The sequence below is a fragment of the Gadus chalcogrammus genome, chromosome 10 (genome assembly GCF_026213295.1).
Source record: "Gadus chalcogrammus isolate NIFS_2021 chromosome 10, NIFS_Gcha_1.0, whole genome shotgun sequence".
Lineage (NCBI taxonomy): Eukaryota > Metazoa > Chordata > Actinopteri > Gadiformes > Gadidae > Gadus > Gadus chalcogrammus.
The window spans coordinates 1,127,825-1,155,819 of NC_079421.1; the positions used below are offsets into that span (position 1 = coordinate 1,127,825).

Sequence of the window (27,995 nt, forward strand, 5' to 3'; positions counted from 1 at the left end):
GCGTTGTCACGACAGAAACACTAATTAGTTCGATTTCCCCGTTACTGAAAAAATAACGGAGTTACCTAATGCCGTTATTTTAAATGGCGTTATTACAAACACTGGTTATTATAAGTGGTTATATCCATCAACGATGGCATACATTTCCATTTAAAATGTCTTTAAAAAACATAAATAATGTGTGTGTGTGTGTGTGTGTGTGTGTGTGTGTGTGTGTGTGTGTGTGTGTGTGTGTGTGTGTGTGTGTGTGCGTGCGTGTGCGTGTGCACGTGTGTGTGTGTAACACATGGCCCCAATGGTGACGCCCTTCCCTTCCTCTTGTACACCCGGAAGTAGCGCTTCGTCAGCAGCCATCAGATCGACCAGAGAGCCATATCAGACCCCGAGGGAAGGATCTGGTTCCCTTTTACTCCCCTAATGTCATATTAGTTTTTGGTCGACGGCAAATTAATTTAGGAGGCTCCGAATACCAATGTCGTCGCTTTCGTTTTGTTCTGATTTAAAAAACCGTTATCTACCGAAACAGAATGGAAAGGACGAGCACCTCTGCGGGCACTTTTAGGACATAATCGATCGGTTTAAAAACGTGTATTGAGGGTTTAAAGTTCACTGGCTGATTTTCAAACGCTTCGTCAGTCCAGGCTATAACTTTTTTTTGAATTATTTTTAGCTGATACTTTCAAGATAGTTTCTCTCTACAGCACGAGACTAAAAGTTACGCCGACTACTCGCCACGCCCCCTTCTTTCTTAAAGACGTATCGACCTCCGAGCGCGTTCAATCCTTGAGTCACTCGTCTCACGGCCAGAAGGATGAGAGACCCTGTGAATTTTAGTGCTATTCACAAAATATGCAAGTTGATCGTGTTGCTGTGTTTTCTCCACATTTCAGTGGTTTTTGTTTTTTACGTTAAGTCGTTCGACATCGGACATGCGTTTATTCATAAAGAGCCAACTTTTACCAGACGGAATTCAACTGCACGGCCGTTCACGGCCGGGACGAATGCCGTTTCAACAGCCGAAGGACTAGCAACCACAAACCATGAAAGGAACCAGGCGATCTCTTCAGTTAAACAACTACCTGTCGCAGCCAGTCAACAGACCATTGAGCTTGGGAAATGTCCCGAAACATCGCCACTCTTAGGTAAAGCCACCACTGATCGCCGCTAATGTAATTGTGCATGATGTTCTTTGAATCGAGAATGGCATGGGAAACTTGGCCCTTGAGTTTGCAAAGTCAGCTCCCCCCCCCCCCTTCACTTGAGTGTGTCAAACAGATATATTTATTTTCCCTTCTATTTTGTAACTCTATATTCGTCTATGACTAAGAGCATTATAAGGGCCGCAATTAAGTCAGTCTACCGCCCGTTTCTTCGATCAATGGCTTTATCTTCTTGCTACCTTCTCTTTGCTTTCTAGTTTGTTTTAGTTATGTTGCTGTCTGGGGGCCGCTATCAACCCCGAGCCCCTCCATAACCCAAGAAAATTATTATTGAGGTTCTCTCCCTGGCACACTTTTTGGTCAAGCCCAGTCACCTTAAAAGTATAGCCCTTAATCATAGTCACACAGTTATAGGGTAGAATGGCATGATCTGTGATTTAATTAGAATGTATTTGTTAGTGTCTTGGAAATATTCATCATAACTATAATATACAATTATAAACATTACATTAACCTTGTTTATATAATTACTAGTCAACCTAAAATGAACTGTTTACATTATCCCTGGACCTAAAGATACCTCCCTTCCTCTCTTGCTAAGAGATGTTAAGATAGTTCACTTTTGCATTCCCAATGTAGCCACTCTGATGCTCAGGCCGTGCCAATCGACTGACTTCTTTATTGTATCGATTCTTCTTTGTTGTTTGAAGGGCTCATGTCATGCCACCAGTTGTCGATGTGATTAGCTGGTACAACCCGTTTGGCACACTGGTGATGTTTCATAGTGACGTCACCAGTGGGCGTGTCCGCACAAGACTTAGTAAATCAAATATTTTAAAATATATTCCTAAAAGGAAGTTTCTCTTCATCAGTCAGCATTGATAACTGATACATATTTTCACCTAGATCATTATTTGTCTTTCTTGTTGCCAGACACAATTGGTCAGCATTTAGCAGTAATCCTTAAATTTCACTTATTGAGCAGATGCTTTTGTCTAAAGCGTCTTACAGTAAGTGCATTCAACAAGATGCAACCAAAAAATTCAGGCATAGCACATAGTACATGGAATACTTTTTTTTTTTTCATTAAATAAAGCAACTGCTTTGAATTCTATGCTACAGAACCAAGAGATGATGAGATGATTTATATCAGGCATTGTTATTTCATTCACCAACACGCAGTCTTATCAGTGTCACGCATGAGGCAGAAGATGGCTCAGGGTCCCAGCTATCAAGCTGTCAATCGGGCGCTCGTTCCACCCTTGTGGAGCCAGGACGGCAAACTTTTTTTACGACTGCTGGGGTGCTCTCGTAGTGAGGGAGTGCTGGTTAATCACCTGGCTGATGACAGCAGTGGAGAGGCAGGCTGTTCTGGCAGTGTCATGTTTCTCTGGGACGTCAATGGCCTGTCTTGAATCCAGACGGGTCGACGAGGGTTGGGAAAAGACCGCCAAGTGTTTTGGATATAAATGGTAGAAGAGAGTCGGGTTGGTGATTATATTCATCAGATGGGTTGAGTTAGGGTTTCCTTAAAAGAGAGTTCACTCTTTTTTTTTTTTTACAAAGCATTGTGACCTGTCACCTGTCTTTTTTTTTACAAAGCATTTCAAAAATCACTGTAGTAGGGAGGAGGGAAATAGGGCAGTGGAGGGCTTGAGAATAATATGGAAAACAAGTTTTTAGGGGTTTGAGGAGGAAGAATTTGATTAGAATTTTCAATTGAAGAAAGGAACTTTTAGCTGCAGCTAGAGGCCAAAGGGCAGGTGGGAAGAGATTGGTAGGAACCTCATTCATGGAACCTCATTCATGTTGTCCATGAACCTCAATCATGGAAAACATCCTGATCCTGTCGCCAAACATTCTGTCTCGCAACAAGGATATTGCTTGACCTTCAGCCGCCCACATAGTTTCAGTCTCCGGGAGTACTATTAATGCCTCGACAGACAAACTCCTTCAGCCAATAGACATAACGAAGATGAGATGCCTAATGGTGCGCAGTTCAGAACCGCTGAGATACACAAAGCCCTAGAACAATCAATAATATAAGTCTACTAACGCCCCTACAACAATTAAGAATTACAATCCTTCAACCAACGCCACTGAAGCAGCTCACAATTAGACTATAGTGTTTTTAACCCATTAGAGCAGACAGACAACTGCCAAGCGGAGAAGCTAATTTAAGAAATCTGCTGGGATCGTTCTGACCCCCCCTCTCTGTCCAGTGGGCCCGCTGCAGGTGGAGTTCAAAACCCCCGTCTCGCTGGAGCAGGTCATGAAGGATAACGTGGGCTTGAGGCCGGGCGGGCGCTACACACCCAAAGACTGCGTCGCCCTGCAGAAGGTTGCCATCATCATACCTTTTCGGAACCGGGATGAGCACCTCAAGTTCTGGCTCCACTACCTCCACCCGATCCTGCAGCGACAGCAGCTGGATTACGGCATCTACGTCATCAATCAGGTACAAACTGCTACTCCCTTTGAGGTTGGGAACGTTTTGGGTCTCATTGTGCGGTAATGATGACGTTGATGATGATATGTGGTTTGTCATCCTTAGTTAGTCTTGTTGTATTTAACTTTGTAGCTCAGTGTGTCGTAGGGTTCGGTTTCACTGGTTGTAACGTGTTGACTTCAGCGATCTGATCTCGCGAGAAGCTCTGACTGACAGAACACATGTGTTCTGTTTAAATCAGTTTAACCTAAAACTAGGTATGTGCATAATAAAAATGTTTAAGGCAGTTACAATTACTGTTTTTTGTGATGTTTGATCGGCTAAACTGAAGCCGATCCTCTTCTTCTTTTTGCAGTGAAATATAGGTCAAAATGTTTCACCAAATCCTTAAAAACTGTGACTGCCAGGTTTATAAACCCATTGCTGCCCATAGACCCTATATAAAAGCTATTACTAGCTATTATAAGATGATCAAGTCAATTTTTAAATAATACATTATTTTACATTATTTTTTCATTATCCTGCCTCTAGGCTTTGCTGTTCATTTTCCTTGGCATCTCTTGGAACAAAACATTACATAAAAGAAAATAACATACATGACTTACCGTTTTATGAAAAAACTCAATCTGGTAATGGCCATCCATGATAAGGATATTAAACATTCTGGGACTCCTTTCATTTGGCGTATAGCTATTGGCACCTTTCATATGGGCTATCCCTTTAAATGAGAATGTCTCATGTGTTCTGATCTTAGAAGTCAATCAAGTCGCCGATGGCTTATTTTTAAATTTTTAGGGGAAATGTAATGCATTAAAACAAACTACAATGGCCAGCTGCGACAGAAGATACAGACTTCCCTCTTTAATCAAATCCTTATTTTTTGTTTCCAAAAAGCTCTCAAATGTCACTCAGTTTGACAACTCGAGCCAATGCAGCTTTAAGTCAATGTTATGATAGCATCTTCTTTTCATTCATTATTTATTAGGACACATGGAAAAATATTGATGTAAGCATCATAGATGAGTACATCAAACCAAAATCACAATAAAAAAAGATATTAAACAACATAATTAACCACAATGCAAGGGAAGCACAGTTTTAAACGGATTTATATAGCCTGCCTATTGTAGAACAGGGCTGTATTTGCGCACCACACCAAAACTTTGTGAAATCCATGACCATGAAAGGAGCGCTATTAATGGCTTCACTGATAAACTCAGACCTGGGGATTGCTACAGTACACAGCGCTGTTATAAAGTATGTTTCCAGAAAGCCTTGTTTTGCTTCACATTGTAGGAAATACGTTGACATGTAGGAACTGTGACCGCAATCGTCTGACTAGGTAACGTTACGGCAATGCCATTTAGAGACATAATTATTTAGGAAATCACTTTCCCTGATCTTCTATTGAAGCAGCAGAGTAGCTGTTAGTTTTGCATAAAGCTGATGAATTAACAGGGAGCAGCCTTGTCCTTTGAGGGTATAGATTCTTCAGTAGTTTCAACTTAGGTTTGACTTTGTGTTGACTATCTAGAAAACCTTGAAAATATCAAAAACACATACATGGGGATAGTGTAGGGGATCAGTGAAACTGGCTAGGATAGTTGTCTTAAATGTAGCTTACCTTTTTACTGAGAGACATTGGTATTTACAATGTTTAGATGGAGTTTAAGATCCAATCAGGCACAGATCTCCCAGAGCTGCATTCTTAAGTTTCAAGTCTGGATGCAAAATGAAAGCAAATGCTTTGCCAAGAAATCACTGAAGCAGATCTCATTTAAATTGGAACTGCAACTCAAACAATCGAGATGATAAGCGCCAATAAACAGGCCCATAAATACCCTGTGTTGACCATTCACTTCTATTGTTATAAGTCAAGCAGCATTATCTGACTGAGAACAGGGAAATGAGTGCAATAAAATATTTCATATCTTGTATATTATGGGAAATATAATCTGAAAAAAAACTAAAAACTGGTTTGATTCTGCACTCTGTTATCTCCTGGGGCAGAGAATTCCAAAGTGTAGGACGTCAGTCTAAACTCCTGACTGCCCCACTTATTAACTAGTAATGTAGTAATGTTCTGGCTTATTATGGCTCTTTTAGTAGCGGCTGGACTTGTCTCTACCAGTCTTTTGGAGTGCCTCCTTCGAGGTTCCGAGTGATTTGAGGTGACACTAGAAGTGGACGTTAAAACCCTCCCTGAGTACTGATTCGTCAGGGAGAATAATTAATGTGTCAATGCATCCTCACTGCATGATATGGGACGTCCGGCCCAAACCTCCCGACTTTAGAAATAGCCATGCTTCTTCTATAGTAGCTGCCATTTGTTTTAATGACTTGACTACTCTGCAATACACATTTGTCTCCTTGCTGTGAGAAACAGTCGCGTACCAAAAATCAAGCGAACCATCCCTGTAATAACCTCCTAGATTACGGGATGTTTCGCATTAAAGATGACGTCACCGCAGTTTCATGTGTCGCTATGACGACCTTGACATTTAGGGCCACTGGAAAACGAAGTGCCTGGCACCAAAAGCGGGTAGTCGGTACTCGGTACTATGCAATGGAACAACGCCGTAGAGGGCCCACAGAGCTGTAGCTTCTGTCTGCCGTAGGTTATTCTAGCATCAAATAGAACTCAGTTAACATTTAGTCTAGTTTAGTATTCAATATTCAATATTCTCAACTGTCTTTCTCAACTGGGCTCGTCTAGTTCGATGTTCAACTCGACCGGCTTTCTCTCCTACTTATTTGCATCTGCTCTCTCAGAAAGATTTGAATACTCGAGTTAATAATGACCTTGACCTTGGGCTGTGTAAATAATTCAGAGGTTTGCAATAAGCTTTGCAAAGTTGTAACGCAAGTAACAACAAGTTAGGACAATCAAGACCCTTCTTATAGTTCACAGAGATGGTTAATCCATATCTTTTCATATTTCTTAAGCTTGCTAGGTAGCGCTAGGTATAGTCCTAGTAGGGACAACATTAACCCCCGCTCCTGTAATCTAGAACAAATAAATTAAATTGAGTGGATGTTACGTTCATCAATCATTAATAGATGGCTGGTTACACACAATGAAGTTAATGATCAATTGGGAGGATTATTGTAGGGTTTGCCCTTCTAAAGTCTTTTAACCCTGACGAGTGAACGCTATTGCTTTAGCGATGGCATTCAGAGATGAGTGAACTACCAAGTATCAGATTTCCACAGCAACGCTGTTTTTTTGTTATTTCCTTAAATTTGAATAGTTCTCAAGTTGCTAAGTTATCAAGGTCTTGGTGCAGAAGTGTATCTCATGAAAGGCATGCAGGAAGTCTGAGGGGGCGAGCTGGGACTTGTCCCTCCTGGTACTCACTGGTGTTATTGGGCTTGTGTTGTCCTGACTGTGATCAGGGCCCATAGCCAAGAAAACCACTGCACCGATTGAAACAACATGTTTTGTGTGCGTTTTGAGGCGCCTTTTAAAGTTGCAAATGAAAAGTAGGTCTGGTATACTCAGATCAGGGGGACACGTTGTGTGGGACTTAGCTGAGGATTAAATGTAAAAGTATGGTGAGGGATTGGGTTGATATTTGGGAGTGGATACGTTCCAAGAGACGACGTGCACCACTCCCAGGTATTCACTTTGATATTCCGCCAAGGGGGGCTTTTTGGAGAAGATAACATCAAATATGACGTCATTAAACATAGTAAACTTAATGTCACTGTGGTAAAAGATGTTTAACACTCCTTTGAAAATGTTTGCGTATGGTGCATGCTTTGTGTGGGAATTTATCGACTGTGTGTTTACTTGCTAACTGGTTTGTTCTTATGCATTTGCAGATGACTCGCTGTTCTCTTTTTCTCACGCCATCCTTCCTCTTTCTGTCCTTTTCTCCCTCATTCATCATCATCACTTTTCCTTTTGATTTTTCTCAACCCACTTCCCTCGCTCAAACCGCCACCCTTTTTTGCATGTCAGGCGTTCTTGGCCAATGGCTGTGTTGCAGAAGGAGTTGGCCCCTCTTCCTTGCTTGCTCTCGACCAATAGCGGGACCTGTTGCCTGAGTCCTACTGGTAATATGGGCTTCTTTCTCTCTTCTCTCTTTGTGTTTCACCTGACCCTCTCAGGAGTAGTTTATGGTATTTGACTAACCCTCATTGCAATTCAAATGTTGGCTTTCTTTGTCTTGCTGCAGTGCCAACTTATTGTGCTTTTCAGGGGATTATAATTTTTTTATTTTATGAAATGGTAGGAGTATATAAGTTCTCTCCTTGTTTTAAGGTGTAACCCCCCCACTCTCCCTCCTCCGGCTGCAGTGCTTCTAATGGCTGCTTGTGGTGGATAATATCTCACATGTTAAACCACCTTCTGCAGGCCCTGTTACCCCTGCCGCATGCATTTACGTATAGGGCATTTAAACAAAGCTTTAATCCAAAGCGACTCACAAGAAGTACATTTATCAGAAGAAGCTGTCAGAAACTTTGCTGTACAGCATGCCTGCCTGGGTTCTCATATTTACTATTGTTTGTCTCCCAGGTGAATAAATGTCAGCCCCACTGCTGTAATTTGAAGCGTAGGGCTGTGTTCGAAGGCCTCTTTTAAATGTTAAATTCAACTAATTCCTTCTCCTTATTTGCCCTTCCGATGCAAATGAAAAATTTGGACAGTTAGACTTTTGATAATTGGACGCTTTCTTTTAGCCATTTACCAGACAATTTTATCCAAAGCGTTTTGCAAAGATTTTTGTATTTTTTGGAATTTCATTTAGGAGCAGTTAGGGATAAGACATTTTGCTCAAGAATGCCTAGATGTTAGGACCTAGATGTTAGGACCTTGGACCTGATACATTTCAAACATCCTAACCAGCCCTATGTTCAGGAGAAATATTTATTTAGTCAATTGATAATGTCTTGGGATAATCCCCAGTGACCTTAGCCTACCTGAGGATCGTACAGCACAAAACCCAACTGCTCCTGGATTTTTTTATTTGCATTCACTGGGATTTGCCTTGGGAAAATTGTAGTCCGTCACACAACAATTACAGGTAGTGTTCAGGAATTTCTCAATGTTCAGGTCCTAGGTTCTGAATGAGGTTCAGCAAAATTCCGACAAACAAGTACACCTTGTAACCATGACCACGGGCAGGAAGGGGCGGTTCTCCGTTGTAACAGATAGTACCACCGTAAAACCAGATTCTGGTTACCCCCATTATGTGCAGCTGAAAGAAAACACCACACTGCGTTGTTGTCTCTTTGCTTGCGCTTGGAGTCATCCAATGATACTCGGAAGACAAGAGTCCTCCCTCTTTGCCACCGCCTGTTCGGATAGAGACACTGAAGAAGAGGCAGTTCCAGCGTCTTCAGACACTCAATCTTGAGAGAAATAATATAATTAAGAGTTATGTTAATAGTTACGTCAGCGGAACCCGATTTTAAGTTTTATTTGCTCATATTTCATGAACTGTGTTGATCGCCGCTTGCTTCCCACATGAGACCAGACACAACCCCCTAACCCTAGGCCCTCTTAAGGTTAAGGAAAGACTTCCCAAGCCAAGAGGGGAGAAACCCTGACAAGGACCACAGAAGAGGGATCCCTCCTTCCTGGGACAGTTAGGAGTGCAATAGGAGCCTACTGGATTGATCTAATGGCAAGATGTCCCTTCTGATCTCTTCTTTCTCAATAGATAACGAGCTGTTTACATTTGTCCTGGTTACACAGAGCCAGGCTTTCAGGGCCAGTCAAATGGCGACGTAGTGCACATGAGCAGAAGAGGCAGAGTCTGGTGCTTTTTGTTATTTAAAGTGCTGACATTCTATCTACTGCCTGAGCAGGTGCAGAAATGTTGATCTTTCCCCCGGATAATTGTTCCCCCCCTTAGCCCCCACCGGCTCATTTCTAGGGTGAGTATGTAGCAAAGGAGCTTTGGAAATATTTCCTGCAAAAATATTTGCTGTGCAAAGTTCAGGCGTAGCAATAACATAATAATATTAGTAAGTAAAATTAGAAAGTAAGTAAAATGTATTTATAAAAGCACATTTATAACAGTTTGCACTGACCAAAGTGCTGTACAGAGTGCATTCAGTAGGCAAACATGAAGGCAAAATAACCCTAACAACATGAGAAGAATAAAAATAAAAGACATAAAACCCGGACATCCACACACAAACAGAGGCAGTAGTGCAGAGGTCAGATAGTTAATGGGGAGGGAAAGCAAGGTTGTACAGATGGGTTTGGAGCCTTGATTGAAAGGCATAAATGGAGGGGGCATCACGTATGTCGGGTGGCAGTTGGTTCCACAAGCGCAGAGCGGCTACTGCGAAGGCCCGGTCACCTTTTGTTTGAGTCTGGAGCGGGGGATGTGGTGAAGACCCCTATTAGAGGATCTTAGGGACCTAGGGGCTGGGTGGGGGTGTAAAAGGTCTGATATATAAGATGGGGCCTGACCATTGAGGGCTTTGATCACCATAAGAACGGATGATCCTTTGTTGAACTGGCAGCCCGTGAAGGGAAGCAAGAACGGGTGTGATATGCTCCCACTTTTTTGACCCAGTCAACAGTCTTGCTGCTGCATTTTTAACTATTTGGAGGCGTGATATGAAGGACTGAGGGAGACCAAGGTAGAGGGAGTTTCAGTATTCCAGCCATGATGTTATGAAAGCATGGATAACTATTTCCAGATTGTGGTATGATAGGGAGTGCTTTATTTTAGAGATGGTTCTGAGCTGGTAGAAGCTGTTCTTCATGACGGAGGAGATTTGCTTATTAAAGCAAAGCTCAGAATCAAAAAAGATGCCCAGATTTCTAACAGATGGTTTTATGAATGGGGTTAGATTACCTAGGTCAGTGAAGATGGGGTTTTATGAATGGGGTTAGATTACCTAGGTCAGTGAAGATGGGGTTTTATGAATGGGGTTAGATTACCTAGGTCAGTGAAGATGGGGTTTTATGAATGGGGTTAGATTACCTAGGTCAGTGAAGATGGGGTTTTATGAATGGGGTTAGATTACCTAGGTCAGTGAAGATGGGGTTTTATGAATGGGGTTAGATTACCTAGGTCAGTGAAGATGGGGTTTTATGAATGGGGTTAGATTGCCTAGGTCAGTGAAGATGGGGTTTTTGAATTTGGAGCGCTAAGATGATAACTTCTGTTTTGCTATTGTTAAATTGGAGGAAATGACCCGGCACCCAGTAATTTATCTCCTTGAGACCCTCTAGGAGCGTCTGAAGGCAGTCCCTGGATTAAATACCCCAGTAGGAGCATATATAAACAAAACAGGATTGGACCCAGGATGGACCCCTGGAGGACCCCGCAAGACAGAGGGGCAGAGGAGGAGGAGTGCTGACCTATGGACAGGGATGGGGAACAAAACCTCAATGGCCAAGCACATTAGTATTGTGACATTGTCGCAAGTCCCGCAGTTAAAAATAGTAATCCAATCGTGAAATCGATGTTGTAATCAGCAGCATACAAGCCAGTTATCTTAAAAAGTAAATAAAGTTTCAGATGTGCTGCAAGATGATGTGTTGAGGTTGGCTCAGTAAAACGACTGTTAGGTTATCATGATGCGTTCAAATGTCACATAGAGAAACGTTAAATTGAGTTTTTGGTGAGAAACATGAGTAATACTGTATTACTCATGTTTCTCTGTTACTAATACAGTTGTATAGTGCTCTAATCATTTTAGTATATGTAATTAAAACTACTGATGTCAATATTTATAAGAATTACATATTTAATTTAAAATACAATTATTTATTTCCTAAATATTAAACCACTAAAAACGTGTCGTTTTTCCACCAATTAATAGAAAAGTATCGATAGTGATATCTATAAAGACTCGGATCGTTAAGGAGTATCGAAAATGGTATCTATATCAATAAATATTAATGATCCCCATCCCTACCTATGGACACTGAAAATGACGGCCGAAAATGGCCCAAAAGCGCATTTTCGGTTTTCGGCCGAAATACGTTTATCACCGAAACAACACGGCCGAATCAGAAATATGTGATGACGCGAACAAAAAGCGCGGCCAAGCACACGCTTGTCTCGTCTAGGTAAGCGCCAATATGTCAGCGGTGTGGATGTTTTTCAATGTTCCTGAGAAAGACCCACGTATAGCGATTTGCCAAAATTGCAATGCCTGGATTTTAATGAAGTAGTAGGCCTACACATTCATAGCCATAAATTCAATGGTACTAATAATTGGCATGATAACTTATTTCGGTTTTCGGTTTTCGGCCTTGGTTTCCCCATATTCAGTTTTCGGTTTCGGCCAAGAATTTTCATTTCGGTGTATCCCTAAGCCTCAGTCATTTGTATTCTTTTTTTTTTTTTTTTAAATCATTGCCTTCCGCCACCCCTTCCAGTGCTCCTAGGCGTGCTAATGAATGAGCAGTTTGTTGGAAAAAATTCACCAAAGACGGATGACTCACCAGCTCCAGCGCGTATCCATGTCTCGGTTATAATCAGTATATCCAGGTGTCGTTGAATGAAGAAGTCCTTCAGAATTAACGTTTTAGATGAAACAGAGCTCGCGTTGAGCAATGCCAGCTTTCCCGTGAGGGGTTCCGGATTCTTTGGACATCGGGCGTATGATGTCGAAATTCACCTCGCCGTCTTGGAGAAGCAGGGCTGAAGGTTATCGGAGTCTGGAAGGGAGAGATGAGGAGGTGCCAGGTGGAGGTCTGTGCTCCCCAACCAGAAAGGCGACTAATGTAGTCTAACATGTTAGACTACATTTTTTTTTTTTACATTTTTGGGTTGGCGGGAGAGGCCAAGTTAACTGCAATACATTAAGGGGGAAGTGGACATCTCTGCAAGGCTGCAAGACAGTTAAACAAATCTACACAACAAACTTCAGTAGAAGTCAGTAGATTGGCCTTGCCTCAGTGTCAGACTTAGTGGCTCCAGTGGGAATGCAAATTTGAACTATCTTAACCTCTCAGTTAGAGAGGAAGGGAGGTAACTTAAGGTCCAAGGAGAATGTAAACAGTTCCTCCTAGATTTACTAGTAATTATATAAACAAGGTTAATGTAATGTTTATATTTGTGTATTATAGTTTATGATTAATATTTCCATGACACTGGTAATTCAATGCGCTAAGCAGAGTTTGTATTGCGGAGATCTTCCGTCAATGTCACAGTATCAGAAGACAAAACCCTGACACCTTGTCTCTTCAGGACAGGGGCCAACAGTAAGGCAACACGGACCCAGGTTAGGCCAGTAAGCCTGCAAACAAGCCTGACCTTGTGTAAATGGTAAAGCCATTTATCATTAACACAAACTCCCCAACGACAGAAGATAAATAAAATAAATCCAGCTTTGTGATTAGTAAATTCAAAAGATGAATAAAATATATACATTTTTATCAATAAAAAATATGCATTCAACAACTTCAAACAGAAGAGGTGAATGGCTGTTTTTTAATATGTCCCGCTTGGATATGACCTTATGACCCCATTGATCCCTATTGACCTAGAACGGCGGTGGTTCTTTCTGCATCAAACCACTGTTAACCACCTATATGCTATTGGAGAAGGCTAAACATGTAGTCCAACTTGTTAAGCGACTAATATGTAGTCTAACATGTTAGACTACATATTAGTCGCCAAAGCTTCACACAATGGCGGGCATGGTGGTAGCATGGTGCATCCTGATCCTCTTTAGACAGCTAACCCTCTTTAATTATTATCAGTCAGCAGCCAAACTCACTAAAAGCTTATCTTGATTGATCCATCCCAGCCATATAAGTTAAAGAGTACACCTCTTGCCCACTGCATCCGCCGGAAATATTCAGCCATTGTTTTCTGGAAACCAATGGGCGACTGTCTGTCACAGACGCTACGTCCAAATCTTTTACAGTCGACGGGACTGCTCTAGATATAACCTTACTTCAATGCTTTTACAATGAAGGGAAGTACTTCTATTGTAGTGAGTAGAAGAGTGATAAGAGAACATTCACTTTGTAGCTCTAGTCTCTGTGTTCGGCAAGATATTTCAAGAATGTGAATTCAAAATATATATGTTTTTTATAGGTTTTCCAGAAGTTAAATTTAAAACGCTGAAAAATAATATTTAAATTATTTATCTAATGAAATGCATACTAATCCGATCTTTTCTCTGTCTCTCTGCGTCCAACAGGGAGGAACGCAGACGTTCAACCGTGCAAAGCTGCTCAATGTGGGTTACATGGAGGCGCTGAAGGACTACGACTACGGCTGCTTTGTCTTCAGCGACGTAGACATCATCCCCATGGACGACCGCAACACCTACAAGTGCTTCGACCAGCCACGCCACCTCTCAGTCTCCATGGACAAGTTTGGCTTCAAGTAGGAAACTCTCAGTCTCCTCTTCCTTGTTCGCCCCTATTCCAACCCTCTGGTCTAGGGGATAGACGGGGTGGGAAGACGGGTTAGTCTAGGGGATAGACGGGGTAGGAACACGGGCCTAGTCTACTCTAGGGGATGGACAGGGATGAAGCTCACTCAAAATAATGTTGACCAACACACAATCTTAACCAACACACAAGGCCAAATATGGCAACAGTTGGAAGAGGCTGATGAAACAAAATAAGTGACCAATTGCCATAGTGGCAACTAACCAAAGACAGTTAACGGAGTAGGCTAATACGCAGGCGCATAAGTGTGCGTGTAAGTGTGTGGAAGCATCAGGGCGCCGAGATGGAACAACTAATGAAAATGCTGGACTCCAGAACAGCCATATTTGTAGTCCCAAAAATAAGAACAGGGAGAAGAATACCAAAATCCTACAAATACATAGGAACATAACACCCCTACCCATAAAAGTAAACGTTTAAAGGTCCCATGGCATGAAAATCTCACTTTAAGCATAAATATGAGCCTGCCTGCCTATGGTCCCCCAGTGGCTAAAACTTGTGTTCGGTGTAAAACGAGCACTAGGTGTTCTGCTCGCCTTTGAAGAAAACGGAGGCTCAAGCGAGCTGATTTGGAATGTGGTCCCATATGTCGTCATAAAGGATCCAAGCTCCTCCCCTTTCTCTGCCTTGTCCGCCCAGAGAATTTGGCCCGTCAAAGAGACACGACCGTGCGAGCGCCACATGTAACGCAAGTGTTTGCTGTTCGTGTTATGGCGCATAACACGCCGGTTCTTTGACGTCTCTTGTATTTCCACAACGAGAATGTAGTGGGGGTTATCTCAGCCATGGTTGAGAAGGAATTGGGGGAAAGGAACTTTGGCTTTGACTCCCTGAAGTACATGAACTGCGACATGCCGCCGGTTGCCGCGAGGCACCACCGCCGCGAAGCACCACCGCCCGGCAGCGGGCAGCCGGCAGCAGGCCGCAGGCAGCGTGCTGTTCAGTCTACTTCAGATTGATGTGGAAGAACCAGAGACGTCGGAGAACCCGACAAAGTCATTTGTGATTCATAATATCGTCTGGAGGCGCACACAGCTTTTGTATTATTTTGTATGTATTATATGATGTAGATATCAATGGATTATATGATATTATTTAGTTATAGAGCTCCAGGACTGTAAAGCAAGTGTTGTACACTTCCTTGTTATTTGGATAACCGTTCTGCTGTTGGTGTTATGGCGCATAACATGTTGGACTTTGGTCTCTGGTATTTCCACAACGAGACTCGTAGTGGGGGTTATCTCAGCCATGGTTGAGAATGAATTTGGGGAAAGGAACCTTGGCTTTGACTCCCTCAAGAACTTGAACCACGACATGGAGGAGAAAGGGATTGTTGGCCGCGAATGTCTCCCGCTTGAGCCCCGCTTCCCGCTGCCGAGGGACCACCGCCTCGGCGCTGCAGGAGGCGGAGGTGCCTGCGTGGTGCCCGCTCCATCGGCAGTGAGGCTCCGGCGGGAGACAACCGCCGTCAACAATCCCTTTCTCCTCCTTGTCGTGGTTCAGTCTACTTCAGATTGATGTGGAAGTGGAAGAACCAGAGACGTCGTAGAACCCGACGCAGTCGTTGGAGATTCATAATATCGTCTGGAGGCTCACACAGCTTTTGGCCGTGATAATATATATTATATGATATAGATATCTATGTATAATATGGTATTATTTAGATATAGAGCTCCAGGACTCCTGTGTCTCCTGTGTTCTGGAATATTTACAGAACACGGCTAAAGGCTGTGTGCGCCTCGCCATTGCGATACATCTACTGTAAACATAGAGCATGGTACCGTGGCCGCAAGCTGCTCAGGGCCACAGCCCCACCCTCCTCCTTGACCCGCCTCGCTCCTCCTCATTTGCATTAAAGCAACAGACACCGAAACGCCGCATTTGGGGGAAGCTCAATGTGCGACTGGCTCGCAGTGGCCATAATTCTGCACCATGGCTGAATTTCGGGAACGTCTTCAAATACTGTGTTTGGGGCCCACTAATATCTATATTAAAGCATCCATAAAGTAGCATGCCATGGGACCTTTAATTTTTTTGTCTGTGTTCATGTTTCCTGACAAGCTAGTTTATTGTTTGTTTGAGTAAATTGGATAATTGTTAATTGGTGTGCAATGTTTAATGTGTTGGTGTGTGATCCCTACGGATTCTCTTTAAAACTCAGTAGGTACGTTTACAGCTCAATAGCTGCCCCCCCTTGGTGGGCTCTTCCTGCTGCGAGCAAGCAAATACAATTTTAAGGGAGAGTAAATTAATAAAGTCAAAAATTATATTCCAAATAATTTGGTTAATCGTTTGAACTTCATCTTTTACATCTTGATCATTTTGTTCAGAGTGACCTCTGCTTTTTTTTACGATTTTTGCGCTCCCTGTCGGCTCTGCATGTCCTCTAACGGTCCTCTGGTTTGTGCTACCAGGCTTTTTGTTTGCAGTTCTGAGTAAAAACCTCTCTGTGAGCGTGTTTTTTCCAGGGGTGTGTCCCAAGCGGCTAGTGAGCTTTTGAGTGACAGCTCAGTGTCCACAACGTTGTTCAGTGCAGCAAGCCAGAGGCTCAGATTTGGCGGACATTTGGACCACCTAAATAGCAGCTCTAGGCCTTTTACTACCTACTAGCTAACTTAACTGGTTTCCGATCAGATTAGCGGCAAGCATTGCTCATAGATGTTATATGTACTGTTAAGGGTGTCTGTCCAAGCCAACGCGCTTGCCTTCTGTCCTTAACAGCGTCATGGGCACTAAGCTTTTATCAGAATCAGGGTCATTAACCAATACACTGTTGGGCTGTAAAATAAAGTAAAGCAGAGAACAAGAGTTTATATTTTCAGCAACACTAAGAATACCAAGCCTATTTCCCTAGGAGGTAACTAGTAAATATGTAAAACAAAATACAATACGATACAGTGTTCAGAGTGGTCATGCTGTCGGCCTAGGTTGTAAACGCAAGGCCAGACAAGCCACACAAACAAATTCTTCCAAGCGTGTCACAAGTTCATTAAATGCTTGAAGGCGCCCCAAGCCAGAGACGCGGCATGGGTAAAATAAGTTAACCCGCAGGAGGTTGTTGGCCTCCTGCCAGTGATGCACAAAACAGGAAGTCAGGATGGTCACATGACAACGACACAGGAAGTCAGAGGTCTCTGAAAGTCCCTCCATTCTCTGGGTTGTTGTTTTCCTGTTTTACACAGACGGACTCAAATTAACACACAGACTTGGAATTTCCCTAGAAAAATAGGTTCTAAGTGCATATTCTCTGTTATATTATTTCTTAATTGCCTTTACTAAAAGGTATTAAGTCAGGGTTTTTCAACCTTGGGGTCCCGACCCCACATGTGGGGTCGCCTGGAATTTAAATAGGGTCGCCTGAAATGTCTAGTAATTGATTTAAATAAAAAAATATTGATTTAAAATATATATATATTTCTTTTTTTTTTAATAAAACACTACAAATAATCGTACATATCGTACATCGGTTTTCGGCCAAAATACTTTTATCACCGAAACAACACGGCCGAAACAGAAATTTGTGATGACGCAAACAAAAAGCGCGGCCAGCACACGCTTGTCTGGATAAGCGCCAATATGTCTGCGGTGTGGAAGTTTTTCAATGTTTCTGGTTTCTCGGTTTTCGGCCTTGGTTTCCTCATTTTAGTTTCGGCCAAGAATTTTCATTTCGGTGCATCCCTAACAGTTACATTACTTGAGTTCAAGCTCAAACCTGTAAAATGTAAAAACAAACTTGCAATCAAAGTGTATAAAACAAAATGGAAAGATTTATTCGCCCGACTGGCCCTGTCCCTCCATCGACAGTTCCAAGAGGAACTGTGGCACAGACACCAAAGACACAGCGAACATACGATTCAGTATGGATTTTTAAGTGTGATGGAATGCTACGATGAGAAGCCGAAATGTCTGCTATGTAGTAAGTCCTGTCTGCCGAGAGTATGAAGCCAAACAAACTCAAAAGACACTTTGAGACACCACACAAAGAGCAAACCAAGAGCTTTTTTCGAAAATAAATTTGCCGACCGAACAAACAGCAAGTGTAGGCCTATTTCAAAAAGGCTGTGACTGCTAGTGAACGGGCCCTGAAAGCATCTCTTGAGGTGAGCTATCTCATTGCTAGGAATATGAAGCCACATAGCATTGCTGGGACTCTAATATTGCCAGCTGCCATCGAAATGGTGAAAACGATGTGCGGGGAGGAAGAAGCTAAAAAAATAACTAAATTGCGCCCATTGCAGACATACTGCACCAGGTCGTAACCAAAGTGAATTACATCAAGCCACATCCTCTGCGCGCACGTCTGTTTGCAACACTGTGCGCCGACAAGGGCTCTGAATATGAAAATGTACTATTTCACACAGAGGCACGGTGGTTGTCGAGAGGTTACCAGCAGAAAATGAGCCTCCTTGCATATATACCGGACATCTTTGGAATATTGTCAATTTGTGCACTTATCCTGGCTACTCTGTATTTGTTCACAGTAAAACAAAACACGTAAAAAAAAAAATTCTAGATAAAAAAATGTCTGTGGGGTCGCCAGAAATTTTTTGATGTCAAAATGGGGTCACAGCCCAAAAAAGATTGGGAACCACTGTATTAAGTTGTCAAAAAAATACTTACTACACCTCCCGAGTTTCTGTCTATAATTCCTTTTATTAAGTGCCTGGAAAAAAAAATACTTTTCTAGAATGGATGTTTGCTAATGGCTGTTCACCCTTGCTGAAACAAGTGTGACCTGCATTTTGATGTTTGAATACACACCTGTTTCTATGAAACTAAGGGTGCTGGTTTCAATATTTGTATCGTTTTGGCCTCCGATCAAATTGTTGTTAAAGGAGAAATCCAGTGTAAAATGGATCTGGGATATGTTTAGTATGATAACGAGTTGGAATGTTTGTTTGGGAGCAAAAAAGCGCGTATAGACGCATTCTTATGTTGGTTGTTTTTAGACGATTCTACCAAAACGCTACAAACTTTGAACGATGGGGGCATTTGTGATTGTAAAAACTAAATCACTATTTTAAACCAGTTAAAAGGCTAGAAGTAGCCCGACACTTCTTTGGTAGTATAATAAGGGTTGTAACATATTAAATAAGGCATTGATAACTTTTAAGTGTACAGATTGTTTATTAAAAAGGACATTTTATACATACAATACCATCAGTAGTGCATCCGTTGACACCATCTTGTTTTTAAGACTCGATAAGTAGATTGGCGAACACAGAGTAGCGTGTTGCCGGATGTCACAATCTCTGTGTTCGTCAATCTATCTATCGAGTCTTAAAAACATGATGGCGTCGACGGGGTGAACTAATGATGGTATTTTGTCTATAAAATGTAATTTTTAATAAACAATCTGTGCACTTACAAAGTTATCAATGCCTCGTTTCATATTTTAAAACCCTTATTATACTACCAAAGAAGTGTCGGGCTACTTATCGCCTTTTAAGTGGTTTAAAATAGCGGTTCGTTTTTACCATAACACATGCCCCTATCGTTCCAGGTTTATAGCGTTTTGGTAGAAACGGCTAAAAACAGCCAACTGAAGAATGCGTCTATAGGAGCTTTTTTGCTCCAAAACGAACTTTCCAACTCGTTATCATACCAAACATATCCCAAATCCATTTTACACCGGATTTGTCCTTTAAGCTGGCGGGCGGAAGCTTCGTTTTTTCTCTGTTCCCCACTTAAACTACCTCAATGTACCCCTCTCTCGCCCGGTTGCCGTAGGTTACCATACTGGCAATACTTCGGGGGCGTGTCAGCCATGAGCAAGGAGCAGTTCAAGAAGATCAATGGCTTACCCAACAGCTACTGGGGCTGGGGAGGCGAAGACGATGACATCTACAACAGGTAACATCAGTACTAATACTAAGTACTACTACTCATTAGGGATGTGAATCACTCAAATTATTCATGGTCGAATAATCGGTGGGCGGTATGAACGAATAATCGATTATTAGATTATTCACAAAGGCAGTCATGGATCGTCTGCAAAAAAACAACTACCTGCTAAGTAGTTCCAGTCAAATTGTCTGTTCAGCCTTCAAAACGAGAGCTGTTAAATTGTGGAAAATGCATAACACTGTAATCCTGTGGTTATATGCTATAGACCCTATAGTATCTGTGGTAAAGGCTGGGACGAATTTCGAATTATAAATATGTATAATGCATAACGTTAGCTCTCTGGCTCATAGCTGAGCGGACTACAATACCTCCCGTTGCCAAGTCGTAGCTAATGTCCGTCCTATTTATTGGAGGAGTGAACAACGTTTCCGTTGCATAAGAACCTTACGGGAGGGGATTGTTCCAGGTAATAGTCAAACCCTCAGGCATTACCAGGGAAACAAGTTATGGTTTGTGAAAAACTTTATATTTGGATTGTAAAACGCATGAAAATATAAAAGAATGGTCTTAATTGATTTTCAATGGCAAGTGACCATGGTATAAGCGGGATAATGCCCTTGGACACCTGTCCAACATTAGTTCCGTCCGTTAATTCTTGTTTATTTGAATGGGGAAAAAATGTTTACAGTCCAAATGTTAAAAATCTACTTTGACCCTCGGGAACGAATAATCTAATATTCTGACCCATCCCTACTACTCATACCTCTTAAAGAAGAGGAGAAAACAAGGAGATAGGTTACGTTTATAAGCAAAGCCCTTAATCCCTAGTAACGGTCGCAGAGTGACGGTTATACAATAAGGATAATACAAATAAGGATACCTATAAATACACATTTATTTACGAGCAAGAGAGAAGGCTATTGATTGTATCCAATTGTGCTCGACGGATCTGGTGTCTTTGGTGATAAAGAACTGGTACAATTTTGCTAGATTACTGTCAGCATTTCCATTTGATCATATACATACTTTTTACGCCTTATGTTTACCTGTCAAAGCTTTTGGTTAGCCTGCCAACATTTTTGAAACCATAATCTCTGAAATCCAACATTCTCATAATGATATCTCTGAGAACAAATGGTGGAAAGGGTGTTCACTTATATTGTCATTTTTTTATCTCAGTCTTTCTTCCCGGAAACGTACATTTTTTTTATTGATAAAAAATATATATTTCATTAATCTTTTGAATTTATGAATCACAAAGCTGGATTTATTTTATTTATCTTCTCAGTCGTTGGGGAGTTTGTGTTAATGATAAATGGCTTTACCATTTGCACAAGGTCAGGCTTGTTTGCAGGCTTACTGGCCTAACCTGGATCTGTGTTGCCTTACTGTTGGCCCCGGTCCTGAAGAGACAAGGTGTCAGGGTTTTGTCATCTGATACTGTGGCACTGACGGAAGATCTCCGCAATACAAACTCTGCTTAGCGCAATGAATTATTACCGGGTCTCACCCTGAGCTCTGCTTGCAAGTTAACTTTGCCCAAAGTAGTCACACTAAGGCAAACGATACACCGTACACTGTGTCACCTATACCTTTACTTTGTCTGAAGTGTTGTGTTCCAATATGCAAATCCTCACCAGGATGTGCAGGGATTGGTCAGGGATTTCTATTGGCCTCTGGGTATCAATTCCACGATATTCTACCAGCGCTGAAGTATCTAAATGAAGTAATTCAAAAAGATTAAGCTAGGATTTGGTTTACTATATGTGTACACACGTTGCAATTATTTCATAACCTTGCTTATTATTAAGCTCATACATAAAGACGGTAGGCTACTAAAAATATATTACAATGTTGTAATGTACTAATGTACTACGACAGACCAGGAAATATAAACATTACAAATGCTGATCAGGAAAGTTAAATGAAGTCCAATAAGTCTGCGCTGTCATTGTATTTGAATATCTATACATGACACTACTGTACGTGATAGCTGGTTCTGCATCAAACAGGCAAACACACTGGTTTTCAAAACCAGTTAAACCGGGGCAAGGTTGAAATTCTAATGCACTCAACGATTTGTATCTTTCCTTAAATATGACAATTATGATATTTATATATCTTCCATCAGTGTGTTCTCGACTTTTAATTTTGCTCGGACCCTGTTAATCAACGCTTGCGGTTATATTTATTATTATTATTATTATTCCATCACATTCGAATTACACAGCCTAAACTGCTCGCACCGAAGATATGAAACTTTCTACACCTGTAAAGGTTGACTCGAGATTAACAGATAAATATTATACTGATTGGCCCAAAGTTAGCGCTATGCATCTTTAACAATCATTGACTAAGTCATAGACTTTGCCCACACATGCAAATCCTCATGGTGAACAAATCTACCTCAAGAACCTTTGACTCCCTCTGGATAGATTTACGGCCATCTTGAATTTATTTAGACAAAATTCCTTTTCCACATGTCATCTATGGACAGATGTCTTCAATCTGACGTAAAGCAATATGCAATAAAGGTAAAGCATCCAGGAGCCATACACTTCTAAAGAAACGTGTGTTTTAAAACACCTAGGACTTAAATGCTTATATACTGCTTATAATGCTTATAATGAACCGCCTCCTACCCAACTGGTGGAATGTTAGGAGGAGGCTCTACTGAAAAATAACAGAATTTAATAAAAAAAGAAATGTGAGATTGTGCACTATGTAGTAGTAACTAGTACATTTTAAACAGCGTGAACTGAACTTTGAGATACCTTTTGTGAAGTGTGAACTTGCACATCACAGGGCAACAATGACCCAAACTGCTCCCAACGAGCTGGCTGTCGCTGTGTGTGATGACATCGCTATCAGTCTGAATGTGTATGAATGGTTCTAATTCATAAATCTCAAATGATTATTGCTTGGCTGTGGCTGTCAGTTATGTTAATTTTGTAAGGTGTGGCGAGGAAGTGATTCCAAGGGACGGTTAGTGGTGGCTTCCAAAGAAGGGTTACATCCCCTTTCTTTTTTTGATACGTTAACTACTTCAGGATTCTGATTTTGATAGACGGGTTAGTCTCTTTTAGAAAGCTTCCTGCTGTAGCCATAGCCCATGAAGCTATGTCTAGGTCTGTCCTCTACCTGGTAGGCAAACATTCACAACTTGAACTCCACAACCCAATGTGTTACAACTATCGCTAATCGAAATAACTGTGCAAATCTATACCATTGGAAACTAGAATATGCTGATTATCCTGATCAAAGTTTAGAGTTCCTTACCCGAACTGCCCCGAGGGCTATCGCCTTGTGGTTGACGGCGCCGTCAGTGTCTGAATGTGGGTTTGAATGGATGTACGTCGCTTAAGACGAAAGCGTCAGATAATTGCTCCCATGATATTGCTTTGCTGAGACTGTCAGTTATGTTCTTTGTAAGGTGTGAGGAGGAAAGTATCTGTACATCCCACCTATGATTGCTTTTGCCACGTTTGTCTCTTCAGGATTCTTGATGGACAGGTTCTGCTCCAGCCATTGCCATTTTAGCCCACAATAATATGTTGAAAAGCAAGGCTGCAACACAGTTAAAGGAATCTACACAACAAAGAACTCAGTCAATTGGCTTGACCTGAGTATCAGAGTTGGTGGCTACGATGGCAATGCAAATATGGTCTGGGTCAGGGTCTTAATTGTCTGCGTTAGGCTTGGCCCCTGTAAAATGCTGCTTGCAGCTTTAATTTAAATGTATATTCACTATTGATGTCTGAAGCAAAGCTGGTTGACAGCCGGCTATTTTATTGCTGCCCTCATCATCATAATCACCAAAAGGGCCAAATTTTAAAGACTTAAGACACGTGTAGGTGCTTTCATTTTGCGAACAAACATTAAAGTGTGGGTGTCTGTCTTTGTATCCAGGTTAGCCACGAAGGGTATGACCATCTCTCGGGCCAGTGGCACGGTGGGGAAATGCAGAATGATTCGACACAACCGGGACAAGAAGAATGAGCCCAACCCTCAGAGGTAAGACGCTTCCTGTTCTCCAGGGTTCCACTCCCTTTCTGATATTTTTCGCTTCCTTTCCTCGGTTTTTGAAAACAGACGAAAAAAGGATTCTCTGTACTGCCCTATTCCCTGTTTACCCCTAAGGCATTAGGTGGTTGGGGATGTTTTATCAAGAACTTGGTCCACATCTTTCGGGTTTTATCTTGTACTACCATGCATGGCAGGCTTCTGGCCACACAGAAGAGCATTCGTTCAAACACAGCTGGGTCCTTCCTGATAGTCTCGCTCTTTCTCTTATCATTGCTCACCCACAGTGTTGGGAGTTTCCCAAGTAATGCATTAATGGAATGCATTACTTTTTGCTGTCACGCGGTAATGTAAGGCATTACAAAAAAAAGAAGGTAATATTTTACTCTGTGCAAATCTCAGTAACATGCAGTACTTTACATTTTAAACCCGAAATTAACCTGTGTGTTGATTTTATACAAATTCCCCAACACTGCGAGATTCGCAGAGAAAAGTATCTGCAAATGTTTACTTCCTCTTACTGCTAGAGGAGAAGCCTGGCAGCCACAGAGTCCAGGGGGTTGGTTGTAGTCTTTTCGCTCGGTACTCCGTGTCAACAGTAGGGCTAGAACGGAGCGAAAAGATTACAACCAGCCTGCCTTTCTGTTTCCGGTCAAGGAGCAATGAGTCTTCCAGCTGAAATCAACGGATTTACAAAATGCCAAATAAAACACGACAGAAACTATATTTCGCTATGATACTTGATTTTTGGAGTTGCACATTTCTGAAAACAAATGTTTAGGGTTGTTTTGAGGACCGTTTTGTGAATACCCATAGCCAGCCGTTGTTATGCAGGCAGGGGCGATTCGAAATGAGCCAAATACCCGAGACAGGACCAATAGTCACAATTTTGGTGTCAACAACTCTTATTTCATCCTAGACATAACAGAAAGGGGGCTCAATGTTGTTGTTTTTTACAATCTACCGTAGTAGGCTCTAGCTCTATGTATTGCACCATGAGCCTCAACTGCGACCATTATATTGTACTTTTGTTAGCCTTAAGCCTCCTCCTGTGTTATGAGTTGCATTGAACACAAGAAGATCTATTGAGAACCCAAATCCATATTTCCTGTTATTTTGGTGAAAGTAATGCAGAAGTAATGCAGAAGTAATGTAAAAGTAGTAATGCCTTACAATTCAAAGACAGTCATTTTGTAATGTAACTAATTACTTTGAAATGACAGTAACAAGTAATAAACTAGAATCAGTGTGAATGCTGACGCTGAAATGCTCCGCTACACTGCTGAAGCTGAACGTTGAAGAATCATTACAATGAATCTAGAACATCTGCTGAACATTTTGAAGAAAGAATGAAGTCTGTAGAATGAATTATGAATGAGTTGAAGGGTTTTGAAGTCTCAGCGCTAACGTCAGCGCTAACGTCAGCGCTAACGTCAGCGCTAACGTCAGCGCTAACGTCAGCGCTAACGTCAGCGCTAACGTCGGTGCTGAAATCTCAAAGCGTCCGTGGTCATTTCACGGATTTCTGTGAGACCAGGGGCCTCATTACAAAAAAATCCTAACTTAAGTTTTTAATGTAATTCACACATTCATACCAAGGCCACATATGCCCTTACCAATTAAAGAGTCTTCTTTATCAGGCTAAGGAGGGATCCAGAGCCTAGGGAGGCGTCCAGCTCATACAGGAGGCCATTCATCATGGATCAATTCTAGAGATACGAGCGGTCAAGATGTTCGAGAGACCCAGACGCTCAAGGCCACAAGAACAAGTGTAATTCCAGCACATAGCCACAAACAAAGTTGCAATGCCAACACATAGCCGCAAGGGACAGCATAAAGACACATACGGGTATCCAGGGGGGCGGGAGTTCAGCACCATGCTCAGCCAATCAGAGCACATAACTGAGTCCACGTCTGCCCAGTAGATAAGTCACAACACATAGCCCAGGGGGCTAGAACGCTCCAGGTAACGCATCTATCAGATGCCCTACTAAGTGTATCCCCACGCGTGCTCATACAATTCCTCTGCTTTTGCTTCATAGAGACTAGTCCAAACCTTTACCAAATAAAGTGAGTTAAAGCGATCCTGACTCGGCAGACTTTTACCAAAAAGAGCACAGCAAGTTAGGGACTCAAAGATAGGTAAAATCCTAATTTCCTATTACAGCAGCAGTCTCTGACCTGTTGGCCGATTCCTATCTTATTTTTGGCCTCCTATCTTATCTTAACTTAGGTAATCCTAACTGCTCTTTCAAACAGATTCTTCGATCGGCAATCGTCAGGTTATGTCTGTTATGTCAGAGTGTGCGTGAGATTGATAGAACGAGCTACTTTTAACGTTAACAGAGACTGTTGAGGATCTTTGTTAATAACGGCAAGCTAGTAGCACTAGTACTACGGTCATGGCAGGTATTGGAGCAGAGAACAAGAAGAGGTAGTAATGAAGTAGTAAAGTAATTCTTCCACCTATTCATAATTAAATGTCTTTGCAGGCAATAAAATGAAATTAAAATACGGTCAGGATAATGTAACAACTCATTATGCGGTCTCGGTAGCCTTTCAGCCAACAGGGTAACCTAACCTAGGTCACCTAACTTAGGGATCCTAACTTAGGGAAAATTCCTAACTTAGGATAGTTCTGCAATGGCTAAATTCCTATCTTAAGATAAGATAGGATTTCTTCCTAAGTTAAGTTAGGAAACCTCCTTCTGCAATATCAAAACCCCTAAATGCCTTCCTATCTCAAGCTCGGAAAGGAATTCAGACTTAGGAAGTTTCTGTAATTTGGCCCCATGAGGTAATGAGGTTGCCTGTTGCAGGACAATTACACAAGTACTGAGTAATTGTGTAATGTAACAACCTGTACTTGATGCTTAATATCGTTATGGAACAGCATGTAGGGAAAAAGTTTGTTACGGGTTAGTTCATTAAGGAAAAGGCGAAGAAGCTATGAAGAAGCTATTTCCGGACAGCGTGGGTTAGGGCTGGGCCGTACCATAACTTTATTGCATAATAACTATATTGAAGGTTGTATCAGCGATGTTGGGTGACGTCACTACTGTTGGCATTTGAAGTGAGATCCAAAACAAACAGAGCCCGCTCGCTTCCGTGTTTCGTGCATCCAGTAAAAACGATCGTGAACGCAGCGCAAAACCCCACAACACCCACCCCTTGTCGGTGACTGGTTTGAATACTATTTATTTTGGTTGTGAGTGGTTGGTAGTACCATTTGTTTCTGTGTACGATCTCAGAGACGCGTTTTTTTTGACGGCGTGCTTATTGGGCGGGCAAGTAGCGGATGGTGAGGAAAGATCAGATGAATGTGATCATTTATGTTTCGGCCTACAATTGCTTATACAACCTTTAACATGCAGTGACCGATTGTTGCATTTCTCCTGTGCAACCATGTGGGATCACACTAACAAGGCCACCAACATTTTCCGTTATACCTAATATGAAGATCTTGTTTTGTAAATGTTATCTCTGTTAAAATCAACTTATTCTTTGGCGCACATCCAACCCTCTGCCTTTTCATGTCTCCAGGTTTAACCGACTGGCGCACACCAGAGACACCATGGCCAAGGATGGCATCAACTCGCTCACGTACACTGTGGTTGGCAAGGAGCAGAGGCCGTTGTACACCTACATCACCGTGGAAGTGGGGGAACCATGACCCCACCTCCACTGACCGCCGCAGTACCCAAATGTGCCTTACATGACCTTCTACGGAAGCCAGCCAACAAACTCTTTTTGTCGCGTTTTAATATTTTTTAGGAGGGGGGGGGGGGGGGGGGGGGGGTTGTCTCTCATAAACATTGGACATCGCTGAGGAATAAAGCAGTGAATCTTTTGAACACATGAATATGTGTTGTGGCGCTACTTTGTACCAAAGTGCCTGCTTGTCTCTGGGACGTCTGCAGAATCTCCTTCACAACCCCATCGTGTGTGTGTGTGTGTGTGTGTGTGTGTGTGTGTGTGTGTGTGTGTGTGTGTGTGTGTGTGTGTGTGTGTGTGTGTGTGTGTGTGTGTGTGTGTGTGTGTGTGTGTGTGTGTGTGTGTGTGGTTCTCAGCCCAATAAATGTTTTGGGGTATAATATATTATCTTATTCTGTTTTTAGGAGGGGTGTGT

At 42.0% G+C, this 27,995-nt stretch overlaps 1 protein-coding gene across 1 annotated transcript; it reads left to right on the top strand.

Moving 5' to 3' along the window:
* The first annotated feature begins 333 nt into the window (after nucleotides 1–333).
* On the top strand, nucleotides 334–27,642 carry b4galt1l (DP-Gal:betaGlcNAc beta 1,4- galactosyltransferase, polypeptide 1, like). Its single transcript, XM_056599801.1, has 6 exons — nucleotides 334–1,142; nucleotides 3,383–3,618; nucleotides 13,741–13,928; nucleotides 19,727–19,849; nucleotides 23,753–23,857; nucleotides 27,410–27,642. Exons 1-6 carry the CDS (start codon nucleotides 812–814, stop codon nucleotides 27,537–27,539), a joined length of 1,113 nt encoding a protein of 370 aa, XP_056455776.1. The 5' UTR covers nucleotides 334–811; the 3' UTR covers nucleotides 27,540–27,642.
* The last annotated feature ends 353 nt before the right edge of the window (nucleotides 27,643–27,995 follow it).